The 17,896-nt window shown below is 38.4% G+C and overlaps 1 protein-coding gene across 8 annotated transcripts in view; it reads left to right on the top strand.

The window, feature by feature from the left end:
* The first annotated feature begins 14,900 nt into the window (after positions 1 to 14,900).
* Positions 14,901 to 17,896, top strand: part of PCLO (piccolo presynaptic cytomatrix protein) — a 429,470-nt gene continuing 426,474 nt past the window's right edge. For all 8 annotated transcript variants that reach the window (XR_008420455.1, XM_053897773.1, XM_053897770.1 and 5 more), the window contains exon 1: positions 14,901 to 15,428. Coding sequence is in view for 7 of the 8 variants with exons in the window: in XM_053897773.1 (XP_053753748.1) it covers positions 15,172 to 15,428 (257 nt within the window). In the remaining variant the exon portion in view is untranslated. The remainder of the gene's footprint in view (positions 15,429 to 17,896) is intronic.

The raw sequence follows: 17,896 nt of genomic DNA, 5'->3' as shown, positions 1-17,896 counted from the left end.
AGAGAGAAATAAGGTCAAGAGAGAATTTATTAAAAAAAAATTCTAGGAATGGAAGTATGTTTGTGTGCTGATGGGAAAGATTCTTTATGGAGAGAAAATTGATGATATAGGATCTTTGCTTTAAGCTATTAGATCTCAGAACTGGGCTGTCAGTGGGTATTTATAGAGTCTTTCTTATAGAAAGCAATGTTGTGGGAAAAAAAAATATAGGGTACAGTCCACACAGGATGCAACACATTGCCAAAGGGGTTAAAACTTAACAAGAGGCGGGGTGCCTGGGTGGCACAGTCAGTTAAGCTAAGGGTCCAACTTCGGCTCAGGTCATGATCTCATGGTCTGTGACTTGGAGCCCCGTGTCAGGCTCTGTGCTGACAGCTCAGATCCTGGAGCCTGCTTCGGATTCTGTGTCTCCCTCTCTCTCTGCCACTCCTGTGCGTGCGCTCTGTCTCTCTCTCTCTCTCTCAAAAATAAATAAATGTTAAAAAAAAAACAAAACAAGAGGAATACTATTTCAATCTGGTGCATGACATATACCAAATGTATAGAAAGTAATAGAATAAGCAGGGATGATTTCATGAATGCTATGCATTTGAGAAGGCCCATGAAGCCTGGGTAGGATTTGGATAGACTGGGACAGGGGTGAGAACACAAGACCTGGCGATGCTTAAACATCTATTAAGAGGTAATATAAGACACATCTTAGAATGGAAAAAAGTTCATTTAAGGATCAAGGGGAACATAAGTTAGGAAAGGCTATTTGTGCTAGAAATTGTACAGTGTATAATTTAACAATCTTCAAGAAAGGAAGGTGTCTCAAGTGGCCCATATTTCTGGCTTGGGCCAGATTTTTTTCTGAAAAGTTAAAAAATAGATTGCAGGCCCTAAAGGTTAAATAGAATTTTATTTTGTTATTGAATTTATGGTCAGATCTATGGCATGCTAATCTATCACATTATCTATAAGGGGTTTTAAAATATTGCTACTTCTAAAAGTGGGTAGTGAGTTCTGGAGAACTTAGAAACTCCAGACAAGGGATCATTAAAAAAAAAAAAAAAAAAAAAGCCAATGTTAATTCTTGACCTCAAACAGATTTTTAGAAATAAGTGAGTTCATGTATGACGTTTATTAGAAATTATTTTGGGAGGTAATGACTAAAGAAGGTTTTTTAACCTCCCCCCATATTGTCATCACTATTATTCTACTTACATGATTATTAATTGCAACTCTGACAAAGATACAGAAAAACTTCAACCTGTCACTACTTATTATCCAGGCACACAAACCAATAAGCTCAAAGGAATCAGTGGAGATGCAAAGAAGAAAATGTGGGTGAAGTCTCTAACATACTGCACATCTCACTGTCCATCTTTTAAAAATGTAGTTCTGTTGATAGGTCTAAAATCAGTTATGAATTTTATAAGCCCTCATTAGTTATCTCTAATTGGTAGAAATATAGTGTCTCCTCTAGTGGAGAAATGGAGACGGTGGCGTGGTGAAACACAAAATGTCTACAGGAGGCGGGGAACGTAAACTAAGAAGTCAGGTGGGAGCAGACCTAATGGAGAAAGCTGCTACTCCAGTCGAGTGTTGCCTAGCACGAATGGGCTCAGGGCGGTCAGTTTCAATTTTCCAAGGAAGCATGACATCTAAAATTTTTTAATAGAAAATCTTCCAACTAAAAAAAGAATAGCATGTACAGATTACTATGTGAATATGGGCTACATTTAGCCTCCAGTAACTGGCTTGTCATGTTAGTCACTACCGGAGGAGCACTGTGAGTGCAGAGCCCCAAGTGGGGCTTGAACCCAACCGAGCCATGAGATCATGACCTGAGCCAAAATCAAGAGTTGGAAACTAAATAGACTGAACTACCCAGGAGCGCCTCTAATTTTTAAAATATGGCTAATTTTTAAAAATTAATTAGATTCCCTATCCTGTACTTTTCATCTCTGTGCTTAATTTTTTAATTTATAACTGGAAGCTTGTACTTGTTAATTGCCTCTGTTTTACCCATCTCCCTCCACACCTTCTCCAGGGTGCCCATCAGTTTGTTCTCTGTATTTAATAGTCCAAATTGTTTTTGTTTGTTTCTTTTTTTGCTTATTTATTTATTTTTTTAAATTCTACATATAAGCAAAATCCTATGGTATTTGTTTTCCCTTATCTCACTTAGCATAATACCCTCTAGATCCATCCATGTTGTAGCCAATGGCAAGATCTCATTCTTTCTATGGCTGAGAAATATTCCAGTGTGTGTGTGTGTGTGTGTGTGTGTGTGTGTGTGTGTGTGTGTGTATTACATCCTCTTTATCCGTTCATCTATTAATGGACACTTGGCTTGCTTCCATATCTTGGCTATTGTAAATAATGATGCAATAAACATAGGCGTGCATATATCTTTCAGATTAGTGTTTCTTTGGTTTTTTTTTTTTTGGGAGGGTGGATTTTTTGTTTGTTTACTTATTTTGCTAATTGTTTTATAACTATAAAAAACTAGTATAAAAAAAAAAAAAAAGGAAAGGGGGTGGGGGACAAACAAACTAGTACAGAGAATGCCCTGTACAAAGCAACATAATAAAGGTCCAGAGGTCAAAGTGTTTTCTCAGCAAGGATGATGATTTCATTCTCTGGTATTTGGAATTTAGGCTGCAGTCCTTATTTTAGATTGATCACAACAAACATGACACAGTCCAAGCTTTTTACTAGGTTTGAACAGGTGAATGACCACTTGTCCCAGGTAGAAGCAGATACAGTGTTTGGTTTCGTGTATCACTTACTCTCTCCAGTTCTCCTCATGGTGCACTGCCAGAATGGGATGTACTTCTTGTCAAACTCCATCTCCGCATAGGTTGCAAGATCGTCTGTGCTGTATTGCTGCGGCAAGTCCTGTTGCACATCCTCTGACATACCTGCATTTTTCATCATGCCTTTTTTTTTTTTTTTTAATCCCACATGGTTACAGTGGAGCAGAGGCTGGCTGACTCCAACCATCTCCTGGAAAGTTGATTTTTTTTTTTTTTTTTTTTTTGGATTTAGTTTTGCTCATCACACCTGGAAAATACTTTGTCTAATATTATGCTCAGCAGAACAATTACTGGTTCCAGACTCAAGATACTGAATTCCAATTACACTTCCATTCTAATCACATGGAAGCTCTAACTATCCATTTTCTCTAAGCCAAAGCAACAAGTGGGACAAAAAAAAATTGTGTAATACCATTTGCCTTCCTAATGGCTTTGTGCATGCCATGGGATTTGAAAGCCTGTTGAAGCATCATCTTTCTGGTGCTTAAGTTAGAAACTACAGAGTCTGTTAGCCAACCCATGGCCTCTAACATCGTAATGGGCAGCAGCTACATATCTAACAGTCCTTCTCTTTTCCCATTCTCACTGATCTAGATCAGGTTTCATTATTCCCATTCACTATTTCAAACTTCAATGTGCATACGAATCACCTAGGGATTTTGTTAAAATGCAGATTCCGATTCCGTAGGTCTGGGTTCAGGCTTGAGAGTCTATTTCCCATAATCTCTCAGATGGTGCTGATGCCGAAGGTCCGGGAAGCATACATTGCCCAGAAGGATCATAGACAATGTTACAGTCTCTGGCTCAAGGATCCCTTGGGCTCTTCTTACTACTCAGTGTTGTTTTATTTCACTCTCTTTAGTTTCTTCTCCCATTCTTCTCTTGAACTATTCCAAAAAGTCTTGAGCTACATTTCACCAGCTCCCCTGAAACAACCATAAATCTAAGCATATGTCTTCCTCTTTCCCTGAAAGAACAGAAATTTATAGAGGTCTATGGTGAAAGTATCTTCCTCCAGATAAGACTTCCTTTGGCTTTTGCCTTTTACCTGGAGGCCACTTTAATATTGGAGAGATGAAATTTGAGACTGTTTTCTGAAGAACTTAGGCAATTTAAAGAAAGAAGTGATACCTTTCCAGTTCACCCTTGCCCTGTAGCCCTTTCGTGTTCCAGCTTATTATTTGGGGAGGATCTCATGTCAGACCCTTCACTGTTTGCAGACTCTGGGTTTTTATTTCCGTCCTCCTTGCTCACTGAGGCTGTTTGAAGGAGAGTTGAATTTTTTCCAAATCAGCAAATGCTCTCAGCGCAGAAGCAGCTTGCAGGTTCTCATCTTCCTTCACTGTATTTTCAGCTCTAATTCACACTAATATTCCTTTGAATGCATTTTGACCAATTTCTTAGTTCTTTTCAGCAAGAAGTCTTGTCCACATCAGCTAGCTTGCTATTTTTGATAGTAACACATGTGTAATTACCTTTTAAAATATCTGTGTCTCCCTACTACACTATACACTCATTTCACGAACAGGAACTGAGTCTGCTTTGTATATCACTATATTTCTAGCATGCACACATAGTGGGTGCTAAGGATGGCTGCTGAATGAAGGAAGCCTCAGCCTGGAGACCATCTCTGGCTGGTAAGGCAGGCAGGCAGGTGGGCAAGAGACATGATTCCAAGATGGGCTTCTAGGTCCCCTAAAGCAAACTGGTGATCTAAAAGGTATGACCTTGCTTCTGGTGCCTGTCAGTTCATCTTTCCTCAGGATGCATTTGAGAATGGAATGAAACCCATAAGATGACAAGAAAGAAACTGTATTGTTCTCTTCAGACGGGGGCTTTCCTCCTTGGAAAATCTAATAGCTTCTGTTTTAGTCTTTAAGTTTGTATGATTAAAAATAGCTACCACTTCCTGTCAAGAATGGCAAAGAAATCCATAAAAGACCATGGTTATCTACTTTGGAGTATCATTTAGTAGATTGATACAATTACTCTTTTTTCTTTGCAGAGCTGAGATTTTGAACCTGTGGTTGGTAGGTCTTTGGTCTTATGGATGATGAGCATAACATGTGTGAAAAATAAAACTTCTCTGGTGGCAGGTGTAAATGACTCAAGAGTATGCTGGAGTCTGGCTCATTGATTCATTTCTACAGGTTAACCATTTGTAAAACAGACCTATGATGATTGTTGCTGTGTTGTATGGCTGTTGGTTTTCAAAAGTTTGAGATCCCTGCAATAAATGAAAAACATGAAGTATTATTATTATAGGCAGGTTATGGACCATCTGCCAAGAGCAGACACTGATCTTTTTATATGAGCTGTAAGTCGGATGGGGGAAGACATGGGAAGCCTCAGGCAGGATTATATAAAATCCTTTCCATCCTCCGCTTACTCATCAATAATTAACCTGGCAAATCTAGAGCTTGGATGGAATAAAATTAAACATTCCCCAAATGGCTCCTGAAATGGTGAACATAAAATTCTTGCCGTCTGATTTGAAGTCAAAGCATCTAGCCCTAACTGCAAATAAAACATGATAAATTGATAATGATAAAGACAATTTATTATTAAATCCTACTATAAAATCTGAATAATGAGAAGTGCTTTCGTTATATTTTTTTCAATATCCTTATTTATTTTTATTCTCTTTGGCTGCCTGGAATATTTCTTGGACAAAGGACCAAATGCCATTTTCCACTTATTATACATTTGGGTTAGCTTGTTAAAGAAAGTATATGTACTTCCAGTATACTAAGTGTATTATCCAAGTTCTGACAGTGGCCATAGGATATACCACCCCATGAGTCTATGTGCTCTTTAGCAGGAACTATCTTTTACAATTAGAAATGGAAGATAGTTTAAGTGAGGAAAGCAGTAGGTATAAGATTCAGGTTGGGTGAGGTTTGAATTCTCTCTTGTTATTTGCTGGTTAAAAGACCTTGAGAAATTGAAATAACTTTCCTTAATCTCTATATTTTCACTTATAAAATGGACAAAACAATAGTTACGTAATAAAACTGTCAGAAGGATTAATGGAGATCAAAACATATATAAGATACTTAACAGAGTGCCTTGGTGATACATTAAATATATAATATTTATGAGTTAAAAATTGTATCATTATAGGATTTCTTCACCTCAATGAAGGCCATCCCTTATTTCTCATTTATAGAAGTCCCCCACAAAATAACCTAATGTCTGTTTTGCATTATTCACATTTTTAACCTGAAGACATCTCATTAAGTAATGCATTTGATGTCTGTTGGTTGGGCATTCACTATGTGCACTAGATACTGATGGGACGGCAAGAGAAATAAAAACATTGTTGCATTACTTGAAAAACTCAGTTCTGAAACAGTTCACCAAAGAAAGGAAGACTATATGTAAAAAAATGCCAAATGAGTAAGATTTTCAAATAATGATTGAGAACAGTAGCAGCTTCACAATAGGAAAAGGTCTTCTGATGGTGAATGGGTTTGGCCTGGGGAAAGGCATAGATGGATCGGAGTGAGGGGACAATCTTGCCATATTGAGGAAAAACGGAAACTGGAGAAAAAGTGAGCATGGCATTTTCAAGAGTCACTGAAGCACCCAGATTTACCTGTCTTGTGTCTTGCTATTTCAAAAGAAAAGTGGAATCGGGATCACTGATGTGGAAAGGATAAGGAGGGAATGTATTTTATTGGTGTTACTTTCTCCTGTATAGACGTATCTCTGTAATATATGTTTCCTCCTCCCTCACTCACAAACTGTCCCAGGGAAGGTGGTCTTAGGTGGAAAGGCAGAATTCCATACGTGGTCATTGAGGAAACTCTCCCAATGGAATCCACCCAATGGTTCTGCCATCTTCCATCCACATAAACCCTAGTCTCCATCTTTGTCACCCATGGAGGTGTACATACCAGAATTCCTTTGGTTGGTCCTGGAAGTAGCATACTTATATCGGGTGGAGCTGGATCACAGGGCCACGTAGAACTGCAAGAGAAGCTGGCAACTGTGTGTAGCTACTTGTCCCAAAGAGGAGAAAAGTGATGTTAGTGAAGAATTAGGATTATCCATTCTAATATGATATATAAATCCATCCATACATGTGCTATATCCTGTTACTATTTTTTTCTTAATCATGTCTTTTCCATGTGTCCTAAAATCCCCTTGGTTTTAGTTTAGCACATTTGGGTAAACATGTCCTGATTTCGCGTTCTTCAGTAGGAGGCTCTTATTCTTCTAGATTCACCCCTTCAGTCTTCTTGATTAGAGTGATTTTATGTCTTCTTTTCTTTGATTTGCTGTGCTTCTCTAAATCTATTGCACATTTTTCAAAATGCAGTGACCAGAATTGCATACCATAGTCCAAATGCAGATAGGCTACCATTTTTGAAGAGTAAATCTGTGACTTTTGCTTTTTTCTTAAAAAAATAATTTCTGACGATGGCAACTATGTTGATGATGCCTTCGGCTTCAGCTTCAAAGAAAAGTCTACATGGATTCCCAAGTGCCTCTTTCTTGTCTTCAGTCTTGTAATGCTGACATTAAAATCTTCTATCCTTTCAAAGTAGTACTTCCCACCCCAAGCTCTATAATACAATCATCTGGGGAGTTTTAAAAATACAAATGTCATGCCCTTCCATCAAGATTTTGATATAATTTGTCTGAGATGAGGGCCAACTATTGATCCTTTTCAAAATATCTATAGATAAACATAATATTCTCTCAGGGTTTTGACTTATTATTGAAAGAGTAACTTGTGAATTTTTCCAATTACACTTGAGATATCCCTATTAAAATTCATCTATTCTTTCTTTGCTTGCAGACAGACAAGAGCAAAACTTTCTAAAGATTTATCCCATGAGCTTGGAATTAGCATATGGGAAAATTATGGGACTCTCTGAAAACCATTACAGACTTTACACTTCAGCCCATATGATAATAATGACTGAACCACAGATGTTAAAAATCTTTTGTCTTCCAGCTCCCGTGCGTATACATCGTATGTACCTTGCCTATATTTTTAATGTGTATCAAGTCAGATATAAATCTTTGCTTCTCTTTCTGTGCCACTCCTCACCTCTCTCCTCCCTCAAAGAATCAATAATGCGTAAATTCCTTAGTAATTTAAATTTTCCTGGAATTTGCATGAGGGAGACGGAGCTGGGCTTTCCATTGTACAATCTACAGGAACCACCTAGGATCCTCAGGGGCAGGTCAGTCCTGCAAAGGCCCCTATGCCACATCACCACTAGAGGGTAGCAGTGAGGACACTTCTAATTCACCTTTCCACAAAGTAAGTGGCATCAGGTTCCTTTCATCCTCATACATTTCTCTACTTTTGACTTCGAACCCATGCTACTCAACCAATTCAAGTTGCTCTCTTTATTCTGAAATACAGAGCAATTCAGAGAAAGCCCTAACTTTTCAAGATGTCTGAGCTGCAGTCCATCACCAGGCTAGGTAAAACTGAGTATCCTCTAGCTGATGTGATTCTGACTCCTTTGAAGGATAATGTGAATATTAACAGGTTTTACTAGATAGATATTAAAGTCACTGTTATATAATGTATACTTTTTGTATCATATTTTTAAAAAAATCTTAAAAATATTTTTGAACCTCTAATCCCAAGGATCTGTAAATTGTCAATCTAGCCACCATCTTGAGTAGGACCTTAAGAATGCCTCCTCTCCCAGAAGTTTCTCAAATAAATACATTGGTCTTTCTCAGAAACATTCTCATGCATAAATTTTTCATCTTTTTATATAACTTTATATTTGGATAGCATTACATAGTTGAAAAATGATCTTCCCATATATTTTCTTGTTTGAGCCTTTCACGAAACAAGTACGTAAGTATTCAGCATAATTGGGCTCTTTCCCATTTATAGTTTAGAAGGGTGGTATTTGGAAATTTTGAACAAATAACTCAAGTCCATCTGGACAGTAAATGGGAAAATAGTCACTAGAAGGAAAAGAATGAAAAGGGAATTTTGAAAGATTATGCGTAATCATAATGTGTAAAAACTGGAATATCAGTTAAATGACTAAAACCCCCAAAAGTTAGTGACTTAAAATAAGACAATAATTACTATAACAACTATTATTCTATTTCCTGATTCTCTCGGCTGATTGGGCAGTTCTCCTGGTCTCACCTGGCTCAGTGATGTGACTGTAGCCAGCAGATATGCTCTCTGAGGCAGGGAGGGTTCTCCAGCGGGACTCATCAAGGCCTCAGCTGGGATCGCTGGAGACTGGGGCAGCTGGGCTCCTCTCTTCATGGAGTCTCACCTCCTGAGCTTCTTTAGATTATGGTGGTCTCTGAGCACGAAGAGGGCTATATAGGAAGGCTAGCCTAGCAAGTTACATGCCTCTCCCACTACATTCTCTTGATAAAAATAAGATAGGGGTTCAGCTCCAGTCTAAGGGTGAGGAAACAGTATATCTTGATGGGAAGCATGGCAGTCCCACTTTAAAGGGCAGTGGACACAGGGAGGTGTGATTCATCTAGGACAAGTATTGTAACAATCTGCCACAACTGTACTGATATGTTTCTTGGTTCAAAAGTGCATTCACATCTTTTTCTAATGTAACTATGACAAGAGCCCAGAGAGGTAGTATATATTATTGTCTCCATTTTTACAGTTGAGGAGCCCCACATTCTAAAAAGCTAGTGACTCGCTAACCCAAATAGATGTAAGATGGCAGAGCTGCTGGGATTTAAAGTCAGACATTGTCAACCAAAACATCATGTAAGTAGGACGTGCATACATGTCTCCATTTTCCAAAGAGTAGGGAGTAGGTTCTGAATTCTAAAGTCTATTTATGAAACAGGTGAATACATAATGCTGAATCATCTATGTTATAACATCATGACTTGTTGGTAATTTTCAACTTAAAAAGTACTAGTGTAAAGTGGCATAGTAACTAAATTTATTTCATTTCATTTATTTGTTTACTTACTTATTGAAGTTTATTTATTTTGAGAGACAGAGTGAGCAGGGGAGGGGCAGAGAGAGAGAGCGAGAGAGAGAGAGAGAGAGAATCTCAAGTGGAGCTGGAACTCAGGAACCATGAGATCAGGACCAGAGCTGAAACCAAGAGTCGGATGCTTAAGTGACTGGCCACCTAGGTGCCTCTATTTTATTTTATTTTTGAGAGAGAGAGAGAGCATGAGCACCAGCGAGCATATGCGGGATGGGCAGAGTGAGGAGAATCTTAGGCAGACTCCAGGCCCAGTGCAGAGACCAGTGAGGGGCTCCGTCTCATCATCACGAAATCATGACCTGAGCCAAAATCTAGAGTCAGCTGCTTAACTCATTGAGCCATCCAGGTGCCCCTATTCATAATATTTTATACATCCTGTACCCATAGGAACATATTTTAAGTACAATTAACTTTTTCTTTTATTTTAAATTATATTTTGCTGTAGAATATGCATAAAAGGGGAAACAAACAAAAAAACCCCACAACTGCCTGATAGTCCAGATGTCACAATTCAAAAATAAATTTATCAAACTTTGTTCTAAAATACTTCTCATGTTTTTTTTCTCAAAATTGAGAAGCCAGTTCATAATCAACTATAATCTCACTTGAATTTCCTCCACTGTAGCTGCAAATCTCATTTTAAAGAAAAGCTAACAAAAAATGGCTTAGAGCTGCAATTGAGAAGCAGATCAACCACAGCCAAAAATGAAGTTGGTCCTTAAACCACTGCAGGTTCTTGCTCCACTAAATTAACACAATCTTCTCTTACCTTCCACTAGAGAAGGAACATTAAAAAAAGGTATGTACCTATATAAAAATGTCAGACTGTCTATATTTACACAAACATGAATATATGCATCCATGCATACACTAAAATGCATGGTCTTTTAAATATAGAAAGTATAAGAATACTTTAAGTTTTACCACTCATCAAATAACACGAAATCACTATTAGCCTATATACCATGGCACTTTTTTTTTTTTCCAGTTTCTTCATAGGCATTTGCTACAAAATGATGTTAGAATTTTGCTTACCTAGCTTCACCCAAGTTCATTGTTTTTGTGGTTTTTAAAAATGACTACTCATAATTATTGGGACTCTTATACCATAAAGAAAAATCGACAAATTCATTTTGGAAAATATAGAAAATTAGGAAGAAAAAGTAAGATTACTTATTAAATACACAGTAAAACCTTGGATTGTGAGTAACTTGTTCTGTGAGTGTTCTCAAGATGAACAAACATTGCTAATAAATTTTAACTTGAACAAATGAGTGATGTCTTGTAATACAAATAGTACATGAGGCCAAATGTCTCATGATCACAACTGAGCCAATGGTTCATGAAATTTGCTTTGATATGCTTTGAATTACAAGCATGTTTCTGGAATGAATTATTCTCATAAACCTAGGTTTTACTTGTATGGGTTTTGTTCGTTGGTTTATTTGATTTTTTTCCTGGGTTTATTTTCTATGCATTTTAGTAGTTTATTTATTTATTTATTTTTGCACAATCGTGATCACATAAGTTTATGAAAACTTATCCTATGTATACTTTGTGAATTTTTTCCTATAATGAACTCTTTAAAAGCATTATTTTAGGGGCGCCTGGTTGGCTCAGTTGGTTGAGCATCCGACTTCGGCTCAGGTCATGATCTCGCAGTTCATGAGTTCAAGCCCTGCATCGGGCTCTGTGCTGACAGCTCAGAGCCTGGAGCCTGCTTCAGATTCTGTATCTCCCTCTCTCTCTGCGCCTTCCCCGCTCATGCTCTGTCTCTCTCTGTCTCTCAAAAATGAGTAATGTTAAGAAAAATTAAAAGCATTATTTTAAATTAATATTTTCATAAAATACAAACATCTGGTTGTACCAGGTTTTACTTTTCCGTTCTTATTTATGAGGGCAGTAATGCCTTTTTATTTATTGCTATTATAAATAATTCTCTAGGGAACATTTTTTTTCCACAGTCATTTTCGTAACTCAGTCTCTTTGGTAACTGATTTCCAGAAGTGTATCACAGATTATGACTCTTTTTAAGGCTATTGATAGATATTGCTAAATTATCTTCCAGAAAGGTTGAATCTATTTATACTCACAAATTTAGCTTATGAAAGGGCCTATTTTACAAAACACTTACTAGCACCATTAAAATGGTTTTAATAAAGATATAATGGGCATTTAATAAATATGCCCATATTAAGATAATTGCTTACTAAATAGAGTTTAATAAATACATGCTATTATTTTTAAATAAAAGGATAAATTAAATTATACAAGGATTATTTAATTGTAGGTTTTTAAAGACTAGTGAGACTACACATTTTTCTATATTGGTGAAGACTATTCTGAGTTTAATTTTTGCAGACCCTGAACTCATTCAAGTATTGCGCATGTGACATACAAGGTGGTCTATTCGATTTTATACTGGGTTGAGTGGTATCTGTGAGGACCATGGGTAGACTGGGCAATTTCATGCCAAGCATTCATTATCTAGTCATATTTAGTTGTTAATTATCACATTTAGATTTGTTCTAATCTACTAAAATAGAACCTACCTGGGGAAGGGAGGCAAGAAGTAAACAACGGAAAAGATCTGGTTTTCTAGAGTTGAGAAGCCATTTTAGAAAGACATAATGGTATATAGCAGTGAAGGTGTTCATAAATTGATCACTTTTATGACTTACCTATCAGGCTGAGTGAATTGGAGCTGAACTATCAGCTTGTTAAATCAATCCAAATTCAAATAAATATTTACGGTAAGTATAATGAACAGGGAACAACAAAGATTTTGAATATAGCACCATTAGTTAATTTGCAGAATGAAACTGTGACATTTTTTCTGGGTAAGCAAGAACAAACTCCATAAAGTTATCTATAGCATTTGACTTCTCATCCTTGTACTCCCAGAATTCTGAGAATTCGCACACAAGCAAAGCACCTGGCTTTTGCTCTAGTGTTTTTCTTTAGATCTGAAACACCTCCCAAGCACAAGCAACTGTTAAGCCTGAATGGAAGGCTGAAAAATTAAACATTTTTAGAAACTCACAGGTATGAAGATCCTAAAGGCAAAATTATTTTACAAAGTCAACAACCCAAATGTTTCCCACTTGTTTTCACAGTGCATTCACTCTTTCTACCACATGTCCCATTTCCCTGTTTTCTAATGTTTCCTCCTGGGAGAGGAGGGAAGGAGAAGGTGAATGCACATGTTTTCGCAATGGGCTATAATACTCCCATCTTACAGATTATGACTTCTTGTTTAGTCTGCACACTACTTTGCATATTGATTAACACTTATTTCTTTCTTATTACTTTAAAGGTTCCTTTCCATCTATAATAAGAGAGAATATAGCATTAACCATTTGTTTTCTAGTTTAATCATTATTCTGAGGCTAGACTTTGAAAAGAGTGCTCATCCTAGCAATTTTTTAACTTCGTCGTTTGTGGATGTGAATACATAGGATGTATTTTTGTCACAAAACTAGAGTTTGATTCCTAGGGGCTGCCTGGGCATTGGAGCAGTTACTCATTTTGTCAGAGATTCAGGATTATGTACCGATTATATCTTTTTTGAGGCAAATTCATTTTTAGAAATATGATGATAACATATTGTCTCCAAACGTGCCCCTCAGAATGTTAGGTTGCTTCATGTCATTGGTTTGTATGAGGTGAAAGCATTCTCTTTACAAAGCATGACTTTGTAGCTTTGACTTTGGAAGTCACATCTCAATGTGTTGTAAGAGAATTAAACTTTATGCAAAGTTTTTATGGGAACCCAACCAGCAGTGAAACTTCATCTGATGACTGGACTTTTTTAAAAGCAGTACACTTTGGGGTGTCTGCATAGCTCAGTTGGTTAAGCATCCAACTCCTGATTTTGAATCAGGTCAGGATCTCAGGATTCATGAGATGGAACACCCTGCCCTCCACCCCACTTCCCCAGCTGGGTGTGGAGCCTGCTTAAGATTCTCTTTCTGCCCCTCCCCACTGTGCCAGCACTCTCTCTCAAAATAAATAAACATGAAAAAAAAAGTGTCACAAATTTTATAACTGAACCATTTTTTAGTTTTGATACTGGTGGAATGCAAAATATAAAACTTTTATAACGCTTATTGTAAACACTTAGAAACTCTCAGGGCAATTTATTCATTTCTATTTATTTTTTCGTTCCCGTTGTTAGCTTTTGATTAATCTCAACAACTGAGACATTACGTCCATTTTGTTAGCAAAGGTAGATAGTAAAATTGGGGTTGTGGATTCGGTGTTGAAGGAAAACATTCCCTTCGAGGAAATGTAGCAAGAAGAGTTTGTGCGTTTGGGGTGAGTGGGGATGGGTTATTAGTTACAACTCTGCTGCTAGCCATCTGTGTGTGTCTGTACAGATTAATTCCACTTTTTTGGTTATTCTGTCCATTTGTACAAAAAAGGACTGAATTCATGTTTTCAAAATTTCACACCACTTGAACATTTTAATACTCTACAATCTGAATCTTACTACAGTATCTCCTCCATAATTTCCCGTAACCCCTTACTTTTGTGTAGTCCCTTTAGGGAACAATACAATGATAAGCATTCAAAAACTTTACCTCCTTGCGGTTGCTGTACCTAAGGTTTTAATGTAATTATTCTGGAAAAGTCCTAAGTGAAAAGGTCCAGTTTCGGCTCCTTTGGGGAAATTTGTCCCAAAGGCATCAGAGATTTCTCCTGTTAATCTCGTTACCTGAATCCATTACTAAAATCTTTAAAAACGCTCCCTTAAAAAAAAAAAAAAAAAAAAAAAAAAAAAAAAAAATTTTTTTTTTTTTTGAAACTACAGATCCCATGAATCAAAGAAGGAAACTGACACCTCCCCTCCAGCCCCTCCCCACCCCTTGACTGTAATCCGCTAAAACTCAGGTTGAGGCATCCTGAAATATGCCTGAAAGAAACGCCGGCTGTTGTCCCGGTTTTCAGCTGCGCTCTCCCCGGGCTCCTTTAAATCGGTGCTGAGAGTGTGGAAGGATACAGAGCGACGCAGAACGGGATGGGCACGGGTGCGGCCATCACCTGTTCCGAGACAGGCATGCGCACTGCGAGGGCGCGGGCGAGGAGGCGGGGCGCGGTGGGAGGGGCGGACGGCGCCCGGCTGGCACTGCTCAGACCTGCTTCTCCCGACTCGGGGCGCTGAGGCGGCTTCGGGGAGTTGTCCAACATGGAGGAGGCACCAGCTGCGGGCGTCACCTGCGAGCGGGACTAACACCCGCCTGGCGTTCCGGGCAGCGGTGCCGGGTCCCGAGCCCTGGGACTCGGCCGCCTGCACGCCCCACGGCGGACCCCGGCTCCGGTTGCTCGTCGGGCCGCGGGCTTCCCGACGGGGACGCAGCGCAAGGAGGGAGCGCAGCGGCCCCGAGTCCCTCTGAGCCATGGGCAACGAGGCGAGCTTGGAAGGGGAAGGGCTCCCGGAAGGGCTGGCGGCGGCGGCGGCGGCGGCAGCCGCCGGAGGAGGGGCTGGCGGGGCGGGGAGCTCCTTGCACACCGTGATCCCGGCCGGCATGGAGGCGGATCTGAGCCAGCTGAGCGAAGAGGAGAGGAGACAGATCGCCGCTGTCATGTCAAGGGCGCAGGGGCTGCCCAAGGGAAGCGTTCCCCCGGCCGCTGCGGAGCCGTCTTCCATGCACAGGCACGCACAGCATGATGTATATGTCCAGGCATATATGTACAGCTTCCCGTGCACATATGTGCCAACCCGTATGTGCCAGCACGGCAGTACATATATGTGGTTTCCGTTCATTTTATTTTCCCTAATGGGGTGACGAGAAAGAGATCATAAGCCTTCTCTGGGCAGAATAAAAATGATGCATTGTAGAGTTTCTAGTGGGATAGTCAAGGGTTGCATTCCTGGAACTGTGATTTTAGGTTGTGATTTTTGGCCTTTTGGAACCTTTTTCCCCTAGGATGGCGTGGAGAGACGCCCTCCAGTGTTTTACTAATCTGGAAGTCTTCCATTAATACAAAACGGACGTGTTGGGAAATGGATAGAACTGGGTGTTTACCTGTCTCTGTTTAAACCTCCCCAGTCATTTCGGCGTCTTTTTCTCTGTGAATGATGTCTGAAATATTTCTGTAACAATACCTTTAATTCCCTGGGAGGTGATTTGTCCTTCCTTCCCACCCCAGCCCCAGAGGAGAAAAGGAGCTGTTTAGGTAGAAGGTATAGAATGAATACACCTTTTATATTCAATGAGGGACCCTAAAATATATTATGGCATTAGACAGATGGTTCGGTCGCAGCGGAGCAGGTGCTGTACATGTATTTCTGAATTAGCATATGCTATTTTTTAAACTATTGCTCTTTTATATGCAAAAGTATCTTACAGTTTAGAACATGTGAATTTGTGTTATCTTAAAATTAGTTTCCAGTACATAGTTTTCAAGTCAAACCAAATAAATGACAACTTGCACAGGCAATTAAGAGCTATTCTGTAATATTACCGTATTAATTTCCTTCTGTAGCTCTCCATTTTGCTTCATCTAATAAATTAGTTGTTTTCTAATTAGAGCCCTAAGAGGGTATAATCATTGTGCCTGCCCTGCCTTTATTATTGTAAACAAACCCTTTAACTTTACACCCTCCCTTAGCGAACAGTTCTCTGTCCGTTGTCCTGAAACCATTCCTGCTTTATGTTGACTGAAGGGAGACCTACAATTTTCATTTGAGATATTGAAAGATCTGGATATTGTAGGTGTAGATTCTTATCCTCTATTTCATAAAAATATTTTAACTTAGAAGCTGTCATATACGTATATGCATATAATTTTATCAAATAACTTTTAACGTAGGAGAAGTGTCATGGATAGTTGTAATATTTTTAACATAAAAACTTAAGTTTCCACAATATATCAGCTAAAAATCCTGTGTTCTTGAAATGAAGCCACCACTACTAGTAAAAACCTGACCCTTTATATTAAATCTGTTTTTCTAACTAGTAATATATGGGGTTGTTTCTTTGGTATAAAGCCTTTTCTATCCATTATCTTAAGTCTTAACAGCTTATGATATGCACCATTTTTCTCTACTGATGAAAACTTGGGAAAAATTTTGAATGCTCATATATTATATTTTTATGGGATAATAACGAGGTACAGTACTTCTATTAGCTTTTTAGAAATGTATGTCAGCTCTTCTATAGTTTTTCCTAATATGTACATGCAACAGGTTTAGCACCCTGGTTACATAGACCAAGAAAAAGTTTGAGCTTTCATTTCTGCAATCCTAACTTTTCTTTGGTTCAGAGGGTGGCTGAAAAATACTATTTCAGCCTATGAAACTGGTTTTATACAGTACTTATATCAGATTCTCCATTGATAATTTTGTTAGAGTAGAATTATTAGTAGGTAATCTGTGGTCTCAAAACTTATTGGTGAAAGCTTCATCTCAACAGATAAACAATATGTTTCTGATTTTTGAAACCTTATATTTTACTGAATTATGTTTATAAAAGATGCATAATTTTTGCAAATTTATTATCCCCGCATGGGATAACCAAAGAAACACCTGGTTTAGATTCAGATTTTTAGAAGCACTCTAAGTATATATAAAAAAGCGTATCCAATTTTTTAAGGTTTGAAGGGGTTAAGTGTGTCAGTTAGACATGGAAGTATTTTGTTTTGTTTTTAAATAAGGGTTGAGACCCCAAAACCCTAAGTTCTTATCCTATTCATTTTAACTGACTCAAGGCAAATTGTATATGTGTTTCAGCCATTGTGCCTCAGTTTCCTTGCTTCAAATAAGGCAAGTGACACTTGTTTTACCTATCTTGTAGAATCATTGTGAGGATTGGTTAAAAGTTGACAGGGATATTTTTGTTTGAATTTTAATTTGAAGGAACTCTGTAAAGAGTAATAATATCAATCTCAGCAGTGGTGGCACTGGCAGTGATGGCTTCAGACAAATTGTGTATTGAATTATGCACTGTTAGGAGTTATTCTGATGTATCTACATTTTTTTTACATGTGGAGAAGTCAGTGGAACTCCCACTCCCCTCCCCACCCCGACCAGGAGTCCGGATACTAGATATCTGTGACTGTTTTTTTTTTTTTTTTCTTTTTTTTAAGAGAGCATGTGAGCGGGGGAGGGGCATAAGGAGA

This window comes from Panthera pardus, unplaced genomic scaffold, assembly GCF_024362965.1.
Source record: "Panthera pardus isolate Hobbes unplaced genomic scaffold, ASM2436296v1 HiC_scaffold_8, whole genome shotgun sequence".
NCBI lineage: Eukaryota > Metazoa > Chordata > Mammalia > Carnivora > Felidae > Panthera > Panthera pardus.
Note: the sequence above shows the minus strand (reverse complement) of the source record. Positions and strands in the feature narration are given on the sequence as shown.